The sequence below is a fragment of the Haemaphysalis longicornis genome, unplaced genomic scaffold (assembly GCF_048455015.1).
Source record: "Haemaphysalis longicornis isolate Haplotype H1 unplaced genomic scaffold, Haemaphysalis longicornis Haplotype H1 scaffold_1, whole genome shotgun sequence".
NCBI lineage: Eukaryota > Metazoa > Arthropoda > Arachnida > Ixodida > Ixodidae > Haemaphysalis > Haemaphysalis longicornis.
The window spans coordinates 337135920-337158132 of record NW_027526203.1 but is presented as its reverse complement, the minus strand read 5'-3'; the positions used below and the strand labels follow the sequence as shown (position 1 = coordinate 337158132).

At 46.1% G+C, this 22213-nt stretch overlaps 1 protein-coding gene across 8 annotated transcripts in view; it reads right to left on the bottom strand.

The window, feature by feature from the left end:
* Ph4alphaefb (prolyl 4-hydroxylase subunit alpha-1) overlaps window positions 1-14156 on the bottom strand; it is a 56056-nt gene extending 41900 nt beyond the window's left edge. For 3 of the 8 annotated variants that reach the window (XM_077684113.1, XM_077684127.1, XM_077684158.1), the window contains exons 1-5: window positions 13890-14155; window positions 7058-7261; window positions 5172-5323; window positions 3944-4114; window positions 959-1119 (exon numbers count right to left, since the gene is read on the bottom strand). In XM_077684113.1, coding sequence (XP_077540239.1) covers window positions 959-1119; window positions 3944-4114; window positions 5172-5323; window positions 7058-7251 — 678 coding nt within the window. In that variant the 5' untranslated portion in view covers window positions 7252-7261; window positions 13890-14155. Of the gene's footprint in view, window positions 1-958; window positions 1120-3943; window positions 4115-5171; window positions 5324-7057; window positions 7262-13557; window positions 13577-13889 lie in introns of those variants that run through there. The other 5 variants (XM_077684140.1, XM_077684150.1, XM_077684167.1 and 2 more) reach the window with 4 other exon arrangements.
* Window positions 14157-22213: the final 8057 nt, after the last annotated feature.

The window sequence follows — 22213 nt, the reverse complement described above, 5'->3', positions numbered from 1 at the left end:
GGGGCAGAAATGCGTGGCCATTGAAAATTTCATCCATTTGTGGTGTGCCTATACTAACGGAGTCCACCTTAACGGGACATGACTGGAGTGATGCCATTAATGATGAAATTACCAGCAACACCCCTGCAGTGCTCCGTAGTGCAGCAAAGCAGCATCAGCAGAGAAAATAATGGAATGTGCAGCCAAGGGAAGACAAGCAAGCAGAAAATGCTCGCAAACACCGCAAGACAGAGACTACAGACCTAAAGCCAGCGACTGGACAGTCATATTTAACTGACAAAGAAGATGAGGCAATTACAGGGCTGTACATCTCGCCCAACCTGTCTGGATGCCACCACAAAGACCTATTTCTGGGCAACTCTACAAGCTACATAAACAAAACGCTCAAATAAATTATTATACATCAGTGCAGCAGATCAGAGAAGCAAATGCGCATCTCAATATTTCGGTTTATTATGGAATGTGACGTGTGCCTGTCTCCAAGCAAAACTTTGTCCATCTGTATGTATGTATACTATCTCAACCCTGGTTGGTGGAGGCACAGGGTCGAATGACTTTTTATACCACCACAGAAAACTGGCATGTTGGCATAGAGGTGTGGTGATCCTAAGAAGCTGTGGTGGATGGGGAAGCAATAGAGCAGAAAGACACTCATCGATCCCCCTCCTGCTGGTGAGGAAGCATGACATGTTGTTCAGCAGGATGAGCAGCAGGATCACTACTCTACTCAAGGGGGAAAAGTGGCGTGTCATCCAAGGCCCACCACCGAGGTCTGGGACCAAGAAGCAGTGTGGGTGTGTGTGTGTGTGCTTGCACATGCATGCCCATTACCTGTCATAGTAATCTCATGCTAACTGCGTTCCTTCAAAAGAGGTGTTTACCCCGAATATTTTTTTCCCTTGCACAGTACAGCTGTGCTTCCTGACATCAAGCGCCCTACCGTGAATGGGTCGTGTACCTGGTAAGTGGAGAATGCGAGGTACTCAAGGATGTCCGAGCGATCGGCCGTCTTCTCCACCTCGTCGTCCACTCGGTCCAGGGCCTCCTGCATCCACAGCACCGTGTGGTAGTGGTCTTCGTTGTTGTACGACTGCCGGCCAAGCTCAAAGCAGTCCCCAGCTGCCACCACCAGAAAGGAGGGGAAGGGAAGGGCAGAAGCCAAAGGCGGCAGGCCACATTAGGCCGGCAGAACTGCACCAGCATGCTAGACCCGAAACGACAGGACACTAGTAGTTGAATGCGGAGCTCGATGGTTCACACTACAGTTTGAGACATCGTGCCATAAGTTTGTGGCAAGGCCTTTTAGGATGCAGGTATTTAAATCCATTTCTTATATATTTCATTCATTTGGATGCAACATAGAGCCAACATACTACGTAATTCGCCGGTTTAGATAACTGCCTCTAATACATCATTGCTGACATCACAAAGCATGCAATGAAGTGGGACAACTGAAATTTTGGCTTTAACTGCTACATTTCTCAGTGAATAAGGCACTGTTTTCTGGCAGACAAGCACTGAGGGTACCTTAAACACCAAATCTATTGAATAAAACAAATTTGCAAGTTATCTTCATGGGCCCTTTAAGACTCTATACATGTGTTATGTGCAAAAGCATATGTGTGGGCAGCTATATGTTGACGTTGCGGCCAATAGGAATGGGCGAATCAGACACGTGAGCCTCTGACAGTAGTTGTCACAATCACTGGCCAATCCTCCTGAGCGTGTATGTGAGATTTGTGGGTAGGTATGTTGCACCACAGCCAAATAAAAATTGGCGAATCGGCCGCGAGTTTCTGATGGCTGCTGTCATTGTCAATGGCCAATCCCCCTGAGTGTTACATATGTTGCTAGGCCTATATTAAGCCTTAATGCTCGGTAACCTTACCGTTGAACCTAATGACATGCCAACTAGCATCAAAATTATTGTACATCAAGTGGCTCAGGATGCTAGACCTCAAAAGCATAATATTAGGCTTAACGGCAGGCCATCGCATACCCAATGTGGATGCTGCAGCCGCCATATACCAGCGTTACCAGCACCACAGCACATAGCATGTGGGTATGAAAGCACATACCCACATTTGCAAGCAATGCATACCCACGTTTGCAGCCCCGTAACGCATCACAGCCAAAACGAACATTAGGCTGGTGCATACCTGCATTTGCAGTCAATGGGAGTTATGCTAACATTGATTTTGGGTACCATACCACAGTGACACCAGTCACGCATTTTCGCAAGACGGGACACCGTTGCACACCCAATGTGGATGCTGCAGCCGCCATATACCAGCTTTACCAGCCACATAGCACATCGCAGCCAATGGGGACATCAGGTCAGCACATACCCACATTTGCAAACAATGCATACCCACGTTCGCAGCCCCGTAACGCATCACAGCCAAAACGAACATTAGGCTGGTGCATACCTGCATTTGCAGTCAATGGGAGTTATGCTAACATTGATTTTGGGTACCATACCGCAGTGACACCAGTCACGCATTTTCGCAATACGGGACTTACAGTGCTTTTGCACTAAAAAGTCTTACTAACGTCGCAGTCACTATTTATTGCACATAGTGCTTCCCTGGCCATGTAAATTAGCAGCCACTGTAGTTTCTTTCAAAACTCAATGTCCAGAATAAGTTTGGATTTCCTGCATATACCACATACACTCTATTTTTATCATTCTAATTGCCCCTAATTGTAATGCGCAGGTAAGTTTACACGGGAAAATTAAAAAAAAATTAACTCCGATTCTACCATACAGATGTAGAAGTCATGACACCTTGTACCTGGCAGAAGGCATTTCATTTGATGCAAGCAACTGTGGCAGCGAAAATCTTTTGCCCATCAACAACTCCTTGCTTATCCAGCTCCTGCTCGCATTGAAACTGAAGCGGGGAACATTGAAAGTGTTTCCGATTTTAAGTGCCTTGGCCTTCACAATTTTAAGCATGATGGGCTACTGGTTCGTTCGCTAATAATTTATAAATTGCACCTAGGGGTCTTCAAGTTCTCGAAAACGTCTGTGCTCAGGGCCAGTGAAGCCTTGCATAAAAATATGGCTCTGCTTTGTTTACGTCATTCGGGCACTCATGTTTCCGGGAAGCCCAGTGTGCATGATGCTGCTTGGTTACCCTCGCTGTCGGCAAGTAAAATTACCTAGCGCTTGATGAATGCTTCACAGTGGTACGTACCTGTTCGGAACTATAACTACTGAAACGAGGTACTAATTGCAGTAGCAGAAATATTTGCATCAGCTGACTAAGGTAGTTCATTGCGATAGGAGTACACCAAAATTTACTCACGCGAGAATGATGAATTGTTTTGGATTAGATTAAGTTGGATTTTGGAATGAGTTCATGTCCATGGCAATGCTGCTGGCCACTTTTAAACCGGTTTCGGTTTTGACTTTTCAATTGTAATGTGCACACAAATTTGAAGGCTACTTTTAGCAAAGAAAGGTGTGTTAGAATTGTGCAAATAAAGTACATGCATATATTGAGGCTACATACAGAGATGCGAAAAAGCTAAGGACATAGACCCGTGAGCACTACTCATTATGCCCAAGACACAGTTCTACAAGATGCATCTCCTTAGCCCAGATTTAATTTTCTCATCGGCAGCATGACCAGGAGTGAAAGGCACTGATGCATGCCATGAGGGGCCATCGGTTGTGTGCAAGCTGCATGGAAGAGAGAATTTTCTAGCTTCTCAAAAATAGGCTAGGTAGCATCTGCTGGAGTTACTTGTGGAGGCCAATGTTCTGGCACTGAAACGTTTGCTGCGATGTATAATCAGATTTTCAGGTGGGGCCACTAGCTGGCGTGTACTACTTCCAAAATCACACCAGCCCCCTCCCCGAGTCCAACACCAGGAAAGGCACCAAGACAACAGCATGCACATGTTCAAAGGAGGAGACGGGGTCAGTGGGGCCTACCGGACAGCTCGGGTGACGGCCTGGTGACGCCCTGGATGCGGCCCTTGGCCAAGCTGGCAGTGTCCAGCCGGTATGTGTCCTGCAGCCGGAGCAGAGCAATGGCCGCCCCAGTGAGGTCCTCTTCGTCGGGGAACCGCAGGCTGCCCGATTGCGTGATGTTCTCCACCATGGCTGATCCAACAGGGAGGCCAGAGAGAAGGCGCGTTTAGCACAGGAAATATGATGCTTGCATTGTAAGTGGACTGAGCACTCGCTTGGTGGCTGCACGGTATAACTGGGCTCACACCAACATCTACGAACCTGTGAACCAAACCACATGCTGCCTTATGTGCAGCACCAAGAGCTTCCTTTGGCACCAAATTCCTGTTTCCGTCATCACAGCTCCCTATTTATTTAGGCCAGCTATAAGAATTGCGACCCCAGATCAGAACATGAGAGCTTTGGAGACAAAAAAGGGGGGAGGGGGGGGGGAGCAGAGCACACTTGCCAGCACTTTATAGGCCAACAAAAGTAGCTACTAATTTAGTTAATTTACTGCCTAAGGCAGTGACAGTAGTGTGCCTGCGGATACGTTACTCCTGAAACCTTGTTTAGCATGGCCTAGCATGTTTAAACCTTAAGACTTAGAATTCACAATTTGTGGGATTTTGAAACATGATCACACATTTAGAATGTCAGCTCCTGCTGAATAGTTTGCTTATAAGTGCACACAAAAACTCATCAGCTAAACTTGTCAGTCTGCATCCAAAGCTTGTACCTTGCTGCTGTCTGACGCATGGTTATGGCTCCCTCCAGTGCCTGCTGCATTGTGCGACCTCCACTCCCCCTATTTTTAGTTTAACAGCAGACATGAGTTTGCCTAGACATCGTTTTATCACCCAATAACCTACTAGGATCAAAGAGTATCAGAAGGCATTTTCACGCCGAACAGGAGTGCCAAACGCACAGAAAAACAGGACTGTACAAAACTAGCCCTACAGCTTTCTGGCTTTTTCCATTAAATGAAGACCATACAGAGAGCAGTACAATTTGGACCTTTTGGTGCACCAAAAAACGTTTTCCACCTCAAAGGAGAGCAAGCCCATGTAAAGAATACTCTTCCATGCCTGCAACTATAATTGATAAATATCTTTGACAAAGCAGCTCCTAGGAAACAGTGTTTGATATACTAATGTACTTGAACCAGACATGTAGCAGCCAAGACGAGAGTCACCGAGCCACTGCTCACCTTTTCCCTCCGTGTTCAACATTAGCCTGGAGACGGTCTTCCAGTCAGCTGTGAGTTTTTTTACCAGTAGAAATGCATTAACTGGGTTCGCAACAAATTCATCTCCGTCACGGCTGGCAGCTTTGTGCAGCTGGCTGAATTCCTGTCTAAGCCTGCAAAAGAAAAATGCAATTCCTTCTGATCAGTTAAAGACCTTACAAGAGGAAGCCTCGATGTCCTAATACCAATTTTCAAAAAACAATTCATTTTATAAAATGCGCCACCAGTAGAGGGCTCACAATACTTCTTTTTACCGAAATTGCATGCCATTGCTTTGAAAATGTATGTGATTGTAGAAGCAATAGCGGTGGCATCCCTAAAGACATACCTTGAAGATAACTGTAATGACACAAAAAGCAATTAATAAAGCACAATTTCCCAAGTCAATGCCACCCTGCAGATTACAGTTGAACCCCTTTATAAGAGACACGTACCGGGGAGCAGTTTCTGTCTCTTATATGAGATGTCTCTTATAAGCACGAAACCATGTTTTCACTTACTAATCAGACCCTAATTCAATGTGGGCACCGCATGACTAAAATAAGCTCAAAAGAATGCTACAGCATGTTTCAAAAGATTCAATCTAATTTATGTTTGGCCCCCAGAATTTATGAAACAGTTCTGAATCTTTGTTTGCTTCACGACTGTATTTATACTGTTTTTTACAACCGATTCTACAAGCTTTTTTTACTTTCCTTGTTTGTGGAAGATGAATCGTAGATGTTGAGTTCACAAGCCTGATGAGTAGCCAGAGCACACAGCTTCTTCCACTGTGTGCTCAGGCTATTCATTACGCTTGCAGGACTCAAAATCTGCGATGCTTCTTGATTGGGAGCTACGCAAGTAGGAGAGCCCGCATGTGCGATCGCACTAAATCCAATGGATGGCAGAAGCTTCAACCGCTTCTGTAAGTTGCATTTCCATTGGCAGGGCTTCTCATCGTCATTTCACAGCTGACTGAACCACTTTGTGTTTGCTGAAGTTATAATAAATAGCGACTGCAGGCGTCTGTCGTCCACCTGTGTTTCCAAAATGGAAGCAACTGCAATTAGTGACTGCATCTGAAGTTAAAATGTCTGTTACAGGCGAGATTATTGATTAAAGTTCAAGGATGACTTGTCCCTTATAACCAACTGTCTTCTACATCCGATGTCTGTTATAAAAGAGGTCAATTTAATGGGAAAGATAGGGAAGCCAACCATGTGGGTGAATAGTGTCTCTTATACCCATTTGTCTCTTACATCCATGTCTCTTATAACGAGGTTCAACTGTACATGTAGAAAACTTGTAACCTCCTCATTTCTCCCTGAACATGCGTGCAGCTGTTGCGCCAGAACTGTAACAGCATGCTTGTGCTTGTTACGGTCACACGAGGGTGCTGTACTTCGTGTGGCAGCTTGCATGGCAGCTCTGCTCATTTCGACACGGCTAAAGAAATCACACATAAAGAGTAGGAAAAAACAAAACAAAAGAAAATGCCATGAGTTTGATATTGTGAATATTACGTGGCAGCTGGAGATTAGGCCTTTGGCCCCTGCACTCTACACTCTAATCACGCTGCAGCACTCCGTAAATGGCAATCAGCAATGTATTTCTACAAGACTTGGTGTACTGCCACATACGCCCTGTTGAAATGCACGTCTTGGCCACCAGAAAAGCATAGCTCCACATCAAAAATATTCACAGAAATGGGGTAACGAAAGAAAGGGAGTCAAGGAAGAGGAGGAGGAGAATTCAGAAGTAAACCCTAGAAGTGCGAGGCCAGGTTTTAATCCTTTTCCCTTCCTGCTCCGATGCCACACGCCACGAAAGATGGCAAACAGGCGGCATTCCCAGTATTGCCGTACTTTTTTATCTTCTCTAGCCGGCCTTCTTCTGCGTCCAGGTAACGCTGAAGTGTCTGCACAATAGCCCCTTCGGTGTGCAGCAGGTTCTCGAGGTCGACCAGCGCGGTGAACACCTCACCCCCAGCTGGGGGGGCCAGCAGGGTACAGCAGGCGCCTGCCACTAGGAGCACAAAGTGCACACTACCACTGGCCATGCTGGCTCACCTGGGAAAATGATATTGCAGAAGCTTCAATGGCTGGCAGAAACACCTATGTCGGCATAGAGTCCAAGGTTTAAAACAGTCCGCACTATGAAACAAGTTTTTAGATGGAGAAAATGCAGCCACTACCTTTCATTTCAAGCTCTCATGCTGAACTGTGCATTTTTTGTTACAAGAAGGCAAGGATTAAAAAAAAGGGACACCAAAACATCATGTGAAGCGTCAAATGTTAATTTTTTACTAATGAGAGTAATTGTGTTCCCAACCACAGTGGAACCTCGGTTATACGTCTCCAGGTTTTACGACAGACTAGTCGAGTCAAGGCAGAGTCCCTGTAGAAACAATGTGTTAAAAACCTCGGTTATCCGAGACGAATTCATGCCTGACCAGCATTATCTGACGACCCATGTAAAGCGCGCAACCGACCCGCGAAAGAAAACCAAAGTGCCGCGGGCCTGTTCCGCAGACCTTGGGAATCCCCTTCATCTGTTCTCTCTGGCACAGCTTTCTTCTCCATCTCATCTTTTGTTTCTCTCCTCTCTAGCCACCAGCTCCCCCACACAATCGCTTTCCCCCTCTTCTGACAGGCCTAAGTTGAACAGCGGTCGCTGGAGCACTGTGCAGGTGTTCATTTCTTCCACTCAGCGGCGAATTGCCAACGAGGTTACGCTCACACAATTAGGCTCCCACATGCATTTGTTGTAATTGCGTGTGCCATATTTCCTCTGGCTGGCGGGGGGGAATCGCGGCAGTGGACTGTGGTACAAATTGTTTTAATACTGCATGTTTGGCACCTGTACCATGTTATTCTTTTCACATTTACTTTTTTAGTGATTTGGGTTTCCGAGCGTTGCAAAGCATTAGTTTGTAGTTTACATTGAAGTTTCTTGCAAATCCGCAGCATGAAACTGTATTTATACATAGGTGTAATTGTTGTTCAGATTTTATGACGCTTTTTCACGGTCTCGAGAAAGTCGTATAATCGGGGTTCTACTGTAGTTGCTTTTGCTGTTTTGTGGACCTTTAATGGTACCATAAAATACAAGTTCGATCTTTTAAAGAGGTTGGCGCACACGAATGACCACCATACCCATTTTGCTGTAAACTTTAAAAAATTAAGCTAGACAATAAGGGAAACAAATGAAAGAGTGGCGCCCCACCGGTTGCATTCTCACACTGCCCCTGTGATATAACAGGGACTAGTTTCTGCAGTTGGCAGCTATCAACAAAAGCTATCCCCATAAACATGATAGTGCGATGGTTCAAACGCTCATATTACCGTGGAGTTAACACACTGGTTGCTCTGTTTTTGGTACCCACCAAATGATGTCGCTGTTGAAATTGTGTAGAGCGAAATTTGAAAGTTTGTCAATATCTGTGATCTTTGTTCTTGGTAAAAAAAATCACAGCATATCCACGGGGTGAATGATGATGAGTGGGCGAAGCTCCTGAGGGGAAATCATCGGTAAAACTGTGACTCTTCAGTGAAAGTTCGCCCACTACATCTGTGTCCGAACGTAACGTCTAGAAAGTCTCGCTTAAACCGCGCGTCAGCACCTTGGGGCTGAGCTCGCCTGATGCGTTTTGCAGACGCCTCACGAGCTCTCACTGCATCGGGGTCTGCCTGCCGATACGCGCGCTTTCTCGCCGCTTCCCGTTCTCTGACGTTTTGGAGATCCTCTTCGCGCCGCAGCCGTGCCGCTTCGCGTACGGCAGGGTCCTCGCGCCGTTGCCGTGACGCTTGGGCCTCTCGTTCTCGAACAGTGGGATCTTGGCGGCGGCGTCGCGCAGCCAGACGACACGCTTCGGCCTCCCGCTCTCGTACGGCAGGATCTTGGCGGCGGCGTCGCGCAGCTTCACGGAGCGCTTCTGCCTCGCGGGCTCGCACATCTGCAGCCTTATCCATCGGGCGACTCCGAGCGCGCGCCAACAGCGAACGGATTTTATTACAACGCTCCCCGCCATCTAGTAAACAATCCAAGAACTAAACTAGAGGTAGCCACGCCATCTAGTAAACAATCCAAGCGCATCTTTTCATCATATACAAGTACCGCCATCTAGTAAACGATCCAAGAACTAAACTAGAGGTAGCCACGCCATCTAGTAAACAATCCAAGAACTAAACTAGAGGTGGCTACATACATACGTCGAGGATGGACAGACCCACGCCCTAAGGAGCTTCGCCCCTAAAACAATGCCCTTTGGGGCTGGAATGGGGTTGAACAATTTAGCAAAGGCTACACTGCATTAAGTTAAACTGCATGGAGTTGATAGAGTTGTATTGCATAGATGAGACATAAGTGCCTTTGTGTCCAGTCCCTGCCTGGTTACACGCTGAACTTTAAGCAGTATGAAGTACCAAATAGGCCAATTTCTAAATTTTCTTATCAAAGGCTGGTTCTTTTAAACTAAACAAGGAAGTTTGTTGTCTTCATGATCCCTGAAGAAAAAGCCAAGTGACCCACACTCCCAAAGTGAACATTCTGCATAATTTAAAAACATGAAGCTAGCCAACAATTTTAAAGTCGAAGTTAAACAATATCGTCGGTAACAGTTTTGCAACCTGGTAGTGGGGAAGTGCTACCATTTGAAGTTATGAAAATTTTCTATAGTTTTAGCAGTAACTGCATTCATATCAAAAGATTTGCCCAAACACTGAACCAAAATCTACTTGCGGCCACTGTTTCGAAAGCTCCTCAGCTTCGAATTGGCCAGGAACCCCTTGCAGGCCTAGACAATATGCGACTAAAATGACATGAAAAAAAAAGGCAAACTGGGTAACAGAATAATATTGTGTGTTGTAACGTCACAGCAGTTTCCTCACATGCCCACGGTGTTTTTGTTTTATGGTCGTTTTAGGTGCACTGGGCTTTTTTTCACAGCTCTGATGTTATGCAGAGAAACCAGCCCAAATGTGGAAGCTGTGCAAAAAAGCAAGGAGGCCACACCTGCTAAACCAAGTTTTTAACATCAAGGCTGATAGAGTCCTGACCAGAGGGAGAATTGAATTTTTTTCTGCTGCCCTACTAGATGGCATCGGACAGAAATTGTAGTAACAAAGGAATGGCATAGCTGCTTAGGTGTGCAGATAGTTTGCCATAGAATTGTACCAAGAAAAAAACAAAAGTGAAAAAGGGAACAGGGGACATAGCCTAACTGAAGACCAAAGCTTCAGAGGGCACAGAAATGCCTTCATGGAGCCCCTTCGAGAACCACTGCCATAGTTTCATGACTACCCAGAGACAATCAAAATGTAAATTTTCGTAGCAGGATGTAAAAATTCTGAAACAACCCCAAATTCATATTTCACAACTTATTCAAATTGCTGCTGATCATGAAAATAGCAGAATCAGAGACTACAAACAGCAATCTGAGTTGCTGCAAAAAAAAGTTTGAGCACAGCTAGATGTTGACCATCCTGCTGTTGACAGCACAGATGTTGACAACTGTAAATCGCTACTGATTATGAAAACAGCACAATCAGAGATTACAAACAGCAATCTGAGTTGATACGAAAAAAGTTTGAGCACAAATGTTGACAATTCTGCTCAAGGCCCATAAAGCTGTTAAAAAAAAATGAACGAGGCACAAAAATGTTTTGCATTAAGTCTAAGCCGTGCAATAGAGCGGAACAGTAACAGCTACAGCCTCATCGAAGAGGAAAACAGCTTCACACAGATACTACTCTGTTTTCAGCAAACTTTTAAAAAATTAAAAAAAAAGAAGACTCCTAATGCTCAGCCTCTTTTGCTAGAAACACAAGTTACAGAGAACCACAACACAAGCAACTGAGACTCTCAGAAAGTTAAAGTAAGAATATAAAGCCAAAATCCCTCATTTTCAGTACAAAGCAATTTTTTTTAATAACACTAAAACATTCCATGCTAGATTGTGAAAATATTTACAAAATATAGCATGCCTTCCTAATTCCTGATAACGTTTGGTCAAGCAGTAAGAATTTGTCAAAAAAAAATTACTTTATAGTCCCCAAACTTTTGTACGTCATTTACTTATCTTACACCAAAACAACAAAACCCCGAAGTGTTTTTTTTTAATAGGAAGCATATAAAAATTGCATTTTACCCAAGTTGCAAAAACTTACTCAAGATTTTATATGCTGAAGTGCCAACTTTTTCCAGCCGAGACTTTTAAATGCTAAAGTCAACTGGGTCTTTACACTAATGACCAGTTGGCCTACGTTGGTACATTACAGTGCTGTGAATACAATTATACCCCTCATGTCAGCAGAAGTTGATTATTAATGCAGAAAATGCCACGAAAAGTGCCATAACGGGCATTGCTGTCCCATACACTTCTCCACACTATTAACGTCACAAATCGTGAATAGTGAAATGGGATTGGCAGAGAAAGTGAGGCAGGGACATGTCCATGTAAAATAATTGTATATGGTAACCTCTGCTGAGCACATGTTGTCAAAACGATACTATCTTTAGCTCTGCTAACTTCAGCTCATAAACATTAAAAATCAAACTGCGTCACTGCCACCGGTGGTAGGCTTTGTTTCAGTTTCAATTGCAGTCAAATGTTTTGCCTTGGTGTACAGGTGCAGTCAAAAGAAAGATGCAAGTGGTGAGAGTTATCACCCCTACTTACAGCCAATGCATATATGTATAAATTCATTCATTCATTCACCAGCCTATCTATGTCACTACAGGACGAAGGCCTTTCCCGACATTCATCCGAATATTACACCAGGGTGGCCAAATCCTGTTCTAGCAAGGGTGCGCTGTCTATGTTCCAGAAATCTTTCCCAGTATGGTTGTACCTATCCACTTTAGTCTCACTTCTAACCGACATCATTATTTCTACTGGGCCAGGCAGCATTCCAGACCTAAGGTATATGTAAAACGCACATGTAAATATAATCTGTAGCTGTTTGAAAATGTTGAAGAGGGTCACTCTATCCAGTTAGCCCCCCTCCATCCACACCATAAAACCTGTGGAAACCGAATACATACTGATGCGCACAGTAAATGCCCATTTCAAAATGTCCTGCGTGTCCGTAAACGGACACCATTAAACTGGTTATCCCACCACTCTCCTACTGTAGGGTGGTCGAGGGCCCCTCCCAATTAGGGAGGATTCAGCCGAACACAACATCAGGGTGCCCAAAGCGTGCCCTGGCAAGGGCGATGTGTGCGTATACATGCATACATGTACACTCACATACATACATATATGCGTGTGTGTATACATACACACACACACACACACACGCACACACACACGACAGCCTGGGTCTAAAGCCAGAGCTTATTATAGCCCTAAGTGCTCCGCACTCTGGTGCGGGCACAATCATTGGCTAGGGCGTGGCCAGCGGGGCTCGTATTTTGTAGTGTGCTCTTTTAACACTGTCGGAGAAAAAAAAAATAGAAGGGAAACATGAGAGAATTGTCGGCTTTGGTTATTTATTTCTAAACAAACGAGGAATGGTTTGCATGAAACAAAAGCCAAAAAAAGTTGCCCAAGATGCGACCTTTCAGCAGAAGTAAAAAAAGCTATTTAATCCTCTGGTGCCCTTTCCAGCTAATGTGGGAAATTCTTTTGAAACAAAGGTGCACCAAATACAGCATGCAGATGTCCACAGTGGCATTCAATAAAATTGATCCATCACCTTAAGCAACTGACAAGTGTTTCTGCATTGTTTATCCACAAGCACTGTCTGTGAACCATTTCTATGATTTTGGGAAAAAAACACTGTTGACATATTCATCAGACATGTTTCTTGGACTGCCATTCATGAAAGAATTTTTCTGCTAGAGGTAGCCCAGGAACTAATAGACTACAAATTTTGAGCCAATGCTCCAATTTTGTGTAGCTCAACAAAACTGAATTGTTTAATAGAACTTTTGGGGGGACAGAAAGCGACAGATGTTTCGTAGAGCATTTTCCTCTCTAGCAGCACAAGAGCTAACAGCGTGAAAAGTTGGAACCGATTTCGCTACATTTTGGAGCAATAAAGACCGCTCTTGAGTACACTTAATTTACTTTAAATAAATGAATCAGAACTTTTCATTCCTCAATCTACTTTTACAAAAGTAACGCATCAGCAGATACACTCATTTCCATCGCTATAATCAGTACAACGCCACAGCTGTAGTAATTTACTTCAGTTACAACAAAATTGCCGACGCACAGAAATTAACGATACATTTGCTTTTCTGTTTTTGTTTTTGTTTTTTTAATAAGAGAGGTTAAAACAGACTGTACGCACACGCAAACAATGCGCTCACTCATGGACGCTCCAGCTCCGCGCTCCATCGCAGAAAAGTTACGTACAATGGACAGGGAGCAGACGTGATGCTGCCTCCGAGCTGAATGGCCACCTCCCTGCACTTTCTCTTTCAACGCAGCCGAGAGCCAACGCGTGTGATGCGTTAGTTCTCGATGGCGCAAGCTTACTTGCAATGTAAGCATCGCAAGGAGATTTTCTCCACACATCACACTTCGCGGCACATTCACAGATGCGGCAAGGAAATCTTTGCGGCTTATCATCTCCATCCCTCGCATCTCGTACTTCCGCCAATTGTCAAGGCCGCAAGTGGGAGCTGCTTTTAGAGACGTGGCCGCATATAAAGACAGGCGTGCGCCAAAAGCAGTGCCATACTCACGCGCTAGGCAAATATAGTAGAACCGAAACTCCGAGAGAGAGAGAGAGGCGCGAAGGACGCCAACCAACAGGGACTTTTCACAGCAGTTAAGCCAAAGCTACGGGAACTTGGTGGAAAACTGCAGCCGGGCCTGCGAGCGTGGCGATCATGGGCCTGGAAACCCGCCGCTGGCTGGAAGGGTGCAAGTCGTAACGCCGGAGACGCCGCTGCGATTGATCTCTCGCAGACCGCGCCGAAGCGCGCAAGCCCGTCGGGGGATGGCGCTGGCTTGCTTGCTGCCAGGCGCGGCTGGCGTGGCCGCTGATTTCAAAAACTTACGTCGGCTATCTCCTGGCGACTTGTGGTCTTGAGTTACAGCACGGTGGCCGCGGAAACAGAGTAGAAGAGATGCCTCAGCGTTGATAAGGGGACAGTCGGGGACATTCAGTGCGGGCTCTTTCGCTGCAGCACTCGAATTTTCCGCCTCTAGACTGCCGCAATGGATTAAATGCGTGAAACAATATGGTTCAAAACTTCCGAATACTGATGCCATCAGCGTTCTGTCTTATTAACAGAATTGTGTTATCAAGTTTTGAGCTGCATAATACACATTCTAATTGTATGCGACTGCTCAAGATATCCATATTTTGTTATCAAAGCATGAGCTCGCAAAGCATCCGAAAAAATACTGATTTTTCGTAATAAAGGTAGTAATTTTTTTTTAATACAACAGTTAGCAGTGAGGCCAGATATTAAGGAAATCCGGTAACGTAGTGAAAGTTTACCAGCTACTTTTCCACCCAGCCATTTTGTTAATTGTCCTACGGACCACTTAAAGTAACCCCCCAGGGTCATGTTATCTGTGGGATCTACTTTTTCAACCTTCCTTTTATGTTGTTGAAATTGCAACCCTCTCTGGAATCGCCAATTACCCTTAACTTTAAGTACTTGGAGGTACGCCTGCGTACCGGCGCGCCACTTCAGTACGCGTTAGCATGGGACCTGAGTAAATACCAGCGGTATTTTTTCATCGGTTGTAGCATAAGAAAAACTCCTACAGCAGCCTCGCAAATGCTACCTATAAATTCGATTATTTGGCTACCTAGGATAATTTCGTTTGCCGTCACCTACTCAACGGTGTGAGCCACAATTTTGTTAAAAGTGAGCGTTAATTAGTCAACCCCCTCAGTCACTTATTATGAGTCTGATCATTGGGATGCATTTTCAGATAGCTATTACGGTGTACGTGCGTGTTGACCACCGTCTCCGTTCCGTCCGCGAAGTTCCGGAATTTTATACAGATTATGCGATTACAAACTGAAATGGTGATTGGACGCGTGAAGCCAGAAATGGAACTTTTTTGAGAAGACGCTGCTTAATTTGTCGACAACAGTACTCCCCCTCCAAAACGAGTGGATGGAGCAGCAGAGTAGCAAATTGGACTAATCAGTAAAGGTGCAACTACAAAAAAAACATCCCCCTCGCGAGGGGCACGATGAAATGCAGAGCATTTCCGGGGGCGCACGACGTTAAGTAGTTTGCGTTACGTTAATGTTGTTGCACTTGTGGCAACTGTTGACGAGAGAGCGCACGTCAGCAGTAATTTGAACGAGTCAACGATATAAGGCGCGTTATTAGCGTCCCATACACCATCGCCAGTACTACGTGGCTTTGCTGGCGCTGTCTACGAATGGTTTCCACTTCCCTGGCGAAACACGCTGAATCTTGTCTTGGTTTGTTCAGTTCCCGAACGCGATTATTTGTCTGTGTGAGCAAAGGATGTTACACTGTTCTCTGAAACATCAGTAACCACTTCATCTGGCCCTGTATGTATATTTTTAAATAAAGTTACTGTTACAAAAAAAAAAAAAAAAAGTCGTCTTTGTGGCGCAGTGGGTTGAGCACCTACGTTCTGCCCGCAGGGTCGAGGGATCGAAACCGGGCGCCGGATAGTATTTTTTTATATATATATAGTAGGGAGGGGTGCGGTGCGGACTACGGACGTCAACGCGGGTGACATCGTGAGTTACTGAAATGCTCTGCATTTAAAAGGAAAGGCCGCTGGGGGCTGTAATTTTAAAAAATGACGCCTCATTGAGCTCCTGTGATGTATAGTCCCGAAATATGAAGTCTCTAGGTCCAGCAGCTTGGCTGGGCGTTGATTCAGGAATTTATACACCCCCCTTCCCTAACACCTCCCCCCCACAAGGGTTTTGACACCCCCTACTCCCCCCCCCCCGAACCTACGTTCTGTCTTGTTAAGAGAATTTTGTAATCAAGTTTTGAGCTGCATCATACACATTCTAATTTTATGCCACTGCCAGATATCCATATTTTGTTTTCTAAGCATGAGCTAGCTCTTACGTCGCAAGGATAAGACATCGCGTGCATCCGAAAAAAGGAAAGGCCGCCGAGGGGCTGTAATTCTAAAAAATGAAGCCTCGTTGAGCTCTACGCCATGATGTATAGTCCCGAATTATAAAGTCACTAGGTCCAGCAGCGTGGCTGGGCGAATTGATTCAGGAATTTATACACCCCCCCCCTAATACCTCCCTCCCCCCAAAGATTCCACAACCACGAGCACACCGCCCAGGGACTTAACCCCCCCCCCCCCCCCCAACACCCCCGTCGGAGGATTTTGACACGTACCCCCTAGAATCGAAATTCTGGATAAACCGCTGCGCTGATTTCACCTCTTAGGCCTGTGCACCGCCATGGTGCAACAGATGTACGGTGTAATGGCAAAGTCCCGCAGAGGCTTCATATGGTGAACTCCTTAAATTTTTTTTTGTGCATTTGTACGGGCAAAATTTGTCAGCAAAAACCAATCGGATACATGAACAGGCTGAACCCATCTAAATCCGTAAAAACACGCTATCTGAGTCCACGTGTAATTAGGACGAAACCCTGAAACCCGGTTTTATGTATGCTACATATATAAGCAAAAACAAGTTCTATATCTTAACGGGCTGCGAAGTAATCAGAAATTTGCGAAAACCCACTCTATCCCACTTTGCTTACAATTTCCAAAAATACAGCCATAGTGAGACCTGAGCCATGATGGGAATGTACTAACCTAAAAATTTCAAGTTTATATAGGCCCAGCAGTTTTCGCTGGCGTGGATGAATCAATCAGTCAGTCAGTCTGGCACATTTCTTTATAGATATATTTGCGAGAGGTAGCAATGATGATGAATATTTACTTGGATCCGGGCCGTCTGCCATGTTCCTGCAAAAAATAAATAAATGCAAATAATATCACACCTATTGTGACAGAATACTTGATTTCTTATAAGTAAACGCAATCATATTCAGTGCTTTTATGAAGTGCCTAAAAGAATAATCCAGCTTTTAGCAAAACTTGGATAGTTAAGTTTTCATCCTGATTGAATTGCTCTTCCGTATATCAGGTTAAAATGAAGTAAATCACCCGATAACACTACTTCAGCTGTTGAAAGGTATGCATGCCAGACACTAATGGGACCGAATGCTAAATTATTGAAATGCCTTCTAATTAAATCACTAGTGATTGAATTAGTGAGTATTAAGGCAACTTTACGCTTTATCTTCAAGTTGGCTGCGTTATCTATAGGGTTTATCTTTTTATGTTACGCGCTTGCATAGCAATTGCGTCAATCTTGGTCGCCCTTGTAGCTCGTTTGTGTTTTAGCCATGGATTTGCATAAGAGCCGAGGACACAAGTGAAACAGCTGCGTCTGCGCATATGAACAGCAGAGAGTGCACGTATATAAATCTCTCTCCGCAGGTTGGCGATCTTACTCTCGCATACAGGCCCGTAGCCACCGAGGATATACCTGTGCCTCGATAACAAAACTCGCTTTATGTGTATGTAAGCCTCCATCAGTGCGTGCTTGTCATGGCACCGAAGCGCCAATGAGAAGTGAACCAAAGCGCGTCATAACTTTCTTTCTTTCTTTATTTCTTTCTTTCTTCTTGTCTTTCTTTCTCTCTATTTGTTTATTGCTGTATTTATTATCTTAACGTACACGCTCGATTCCAGAAATCGAACACTCCAACTTCTAATTTTCTGTTCCACAGTGTGGGCATACTGGGTCTTGCTACGGGGCAACAAACGACCCCGGCTAGCTTCGTTAGAGACGTTGAGCGAGGATGTCAGCTCGACGCCCGGAAATGACCCATCCAAAATGCCCCAGAGAGGTACGCGGCGTCCACAAGGGAGACGCCGCGACGGGTTCGACTCACCGACACAGGCGACGACAGGCTCCAAAGGGCCAGGACGAACCATGGGGTTTATTGGCCGAGTCGTACAGTGCATAATAACGCCAAGACCGGGTTAAGAACTACACTGTACCGACACGCGTCCTACGGCGTCGCCCAAACAGGCGACCATGGCCGAGGTTGCACGCGGGCCGCTCGCAAGGTGACCAGAGGCCTACCCTGCGCGTCCGATCAGGGCCAAACGGCGCCCGACCGGCCGGCGCGGCGGGGAGGAGACGAGCCAGCCGGGGACAAGGAGCGCCCCGGTATCCGACTCCCATCTCCTCCATTCCCCCATCTCCCCTATCCATGGGGCCGGAGCCGGAGCAAGAGCCAAGAGCAAGAGCAAGAGAGAGGGCGCGAAGCGCGCGCGTCGTGCTTATAAGGAGCGGGGGAGAGGAGGCATGTTCCCGGGCGAGGAGGAGCGACAGCGGCGGCAGGACAGTCGGTGCCCGCCGGCGCGTCGGCCCGCGAGGTGACGTCACGTGCGCGGGAAAGCGCGCTCGTTCGAACATCGCGCTCGCGGGAGGAGGAAAGGGGATCAAGCGGATCCCCACAACAGGTATACATTTACTTACCAAGCGAATAGGAAGGGAATGGTGGTTTGTCTCGAAGGATTTCGAAGCGAACGATTAGATTAGCTGGAGCCATAAACCACGTAGCAACAATTAGAACTCACTGAGCATTTGTTTCGTTCATTGTTAACACACGCGAAAGTCCAGGAACTTCCTCAACAAATGCAGTTGGGGCCCTGGGAATTGCTCGGCATTTGTTGCACTTAGCGGAAGTAGGCAAGATTTTTCATCTTAACGGTAACTTTTGCGCACTCGATACGGGGACAAAGAAAAAGGTGACACGAAGACAAGCGCAGACTAACAACTGAATTTTATTCTTGTGACACGAAGACAAGCGCAGACTGAATATATTCTTGTCAGTAGAATAAAATTCAGTTGTTAGTCTGCGCTTGTCTTCGTGTCACCTTTTTCTGTGTCCCCGTATCGAGTGCGCAAAAGTTACCGTTAAGATGTCAAACCAACTAGCCCGCCTATCCGTGTTATTAAAGATTTTTCAGTAGCAGCTCCAAGTATACGGTCCCGAGCACGAAGTCATCGCAGTCATCATCAAAGGGACTGATATGCCACCACCAAGGTGACCCCGTGCAGGCATTGATAAGGTGACCGCATTCAGGCGAACCAGGCACAATCACAGGAGAGGAACTTTCAGTTGTGAGATTCTTTCTTCCTCTAATGAGCTAATGCCGTAGCAGTTTTTTTTATGTCCGTGTCATACTAGTGCAAGTGTCGCAGAAAAGCGCTCCGTGGAGTGGTTTTCTGCACGTCGTGTACGACAGGTGGACGGAAACTGAAAGTGTAGATATCGCAGTAGTTCCGTCTGTCAGCAGCGTCCCGTTTTATTCTACATGTGTGGTCGTATCCGTGCACTGGGAAACCGTATACTATAATAGGCCTAAACGTCATATATTAAATTTGCTGACACGCAGTGAGTGAGTTAAAAAAATCTAAGCCAGCTTGCACTACGCTGCAAGCCTGATGTCACAGCAGAGCTGAGTTCGTATTTAAACTAGGCGAGCGCCATATACGGCCCGAGCGCTGCCTGTAGGGGCTGTAGGGGCGCCACTGAAATCTCCCTAGCGGCCCGTTTCGAAAGCAGTCGCGGGAGTCTCCGGCCCGCTTACCGCTGTCGCCATTGCTTTTGCGGCACGTTCGCGACTGATATTTTCCGTTTGTATGCGTTGGAAATACATGTTTATGTGGAGCAGTCACTCTGTTCGCAAATGTGGCGTATTTACGAGAGTGTAAATGTTTAGTGGGGTTCATTCGGTCCGCATAAGCGTCAGGTGTGTGTCACAGGCCAGCGTCGCGAAACCGGCATATGCATAGAGCTGATTGTAATTCCACTGCACTGAAATTTACTAACAGTACCTCCGTAAGCAGCGTTCGTTCAGATGCTCATGCTACGGCTATAAAAATTAAACTGCGATGTAAATCGGTTTCGTGTGCTTACATAATGTAGCGGAGCACTCATACCTGACAGCCAGCCAGTTACGCTTCATATATTAGATATTGATCACTACCCTGAACAAGCCAATGTGGCGTAAATTTCACGGACAGTCTACGCAATAAGTACGATGGATAATGCAAAATTATATCGGGAGTCAGCACACGACAAAGAATTTACTACTGGGTCGTCTTGTCGCGAGGTGAGCCGTCGCAAACATTCATAATCTGCTACATATATCCTCCGCTTATATCCGCGTCCGCGACTAAACGCTTCTTCGAAACATCATCATATTACACACGGAGCCTGCAGAATTTAGCACAAAAGTGAAATTAGAGGGCCTTATCAGATACGACACTCTTCCAACGACACCTTTTATCGCTTGTGAACTTACTGTATACTACAAAAAAATGTGTTCGTCGAGTGATCAGCTAGCTGTTCGTTAAAGCCGAAAAACAAAATGAAAGTGAACGCGCAGCTTGTGTGTGTGATTACTAAAACGGTCATTCATTTATTTGGCTCCGCATTTGTGCACAACGATAGTTAAGCGCCCCCTCCCCCCCCCCCCCCGCCCCCCTGTCCTCGAAAATATCAGCGCATTTCGCACCTAGTTGGCCTAATGAGTCCTACCTTGCTAAAATTAAGACGAACCTCTGTAGCATTTCCGAAGCTGCACTGGTTTTTTCATTCGCGTACGAGATATATATTGCTTCCGGACTTGGTAGACCATTTATTTTTCCGTGGTTTCACTAACTTTCCTTTGTCCTTGATATAAGGCGGGAGTGGGCACATATTCACAGACTTGGAATATACTTAAAGGAGTACTGACCCGAAATTTTCGTGTTACGTTTTTTTCGCTGCAATGGGTGCCTACCAGCACACTAATCATAGAATGGCACATTAGGCGGTCGATCTCAGCGAAAACAATCATTTACAGCGTTCTTTATTTGTGTCAGTTTTGGTTTCGGCAAGACGAACGCCCAGCGGCCGCCACGACAGGAGGTAGCACCTGACGTCACCATTATTGTCCCACCGCTGCCGGTCTGGACGCACGCGCTCGCCCAGATCGGCCGAGGTCTTCACTAAGTTTCTTATGAACTCTATGGTCTTCACGATCCCCGCGCGCCCGCGCAGCATGACGTCAGTCCCAAAACCATGACGTGAACACACGGTGTAGCAGCGCGCGCCAACCGCAGCCAGAGCGTCAGCTACGTCACGGGAGCCCCGACGTCGACAGTTTGGGGGAAGTAGCAAATGATGTCATGTTTGCCCGCTCTGGGCTTTCTCGAGCGGACAGATTAAAATGGATTAAAAATATGTTATACTGAACGGCTACAATGAAACTTGCTGGGAGATATCTCCCGATAAAAAGGAAGCCTTTTACATAGTTATCTAAGCTTTGCAATTTCGTGTATACTCCTTCAAAATGTTCACGTGGCCTCTATTCCTTAAAGGCACAAGTTATTGTCAGGTATTAGGTAATCACATCCCCGAATTATATTTTTCTACGACGTATAGCTGGTATTCAATTGCGTGGAATGCATGCAGGCAACCATGCGAGTGCGCCGCTATATCTGTGGCCAAGCGTCTGTTGCCAAGACGTTGTGCGCCCGGCCCCCAGATCAGGCACCCCTCTTCTCCTCCATGCCTTCATGGCGGCCAGACAGCACAAGCTAGCTGCAGCACTGTGGAGGCTACATTGTTGTCAACAGTGCGCCCACTGAGGGCGCCTAACTCGCCGTGAAGGGGGTCCTGAAAGGACACTCCCTTGTCCCCTCTCGGCAAGTGGCACCGCAAGGCCCCGGCGCCTTTTGTCGCTTCCTTCGCGGCGAGTTAGGCGCCCTGAGAGGGACAACAAGGTAGCCTCCACAGTGCTGCAGCTAGCTTATGGTATGAACTATAGGTTCCCGTGCAAGGCGTGTGCGAGTGACTCGATAGTCAGTTGTGCCGCGATAGTATGGTGGCTAGCGATAGCGTTGGTTACGCGAAAAGTCACGATTCCGCTCATGAGTGTGACAACGCGTACCAAATCTGCAATTCAACCCCAGCCTCCGCGCGCACCTACGAGCGAGTGCGAGTCATTCGTG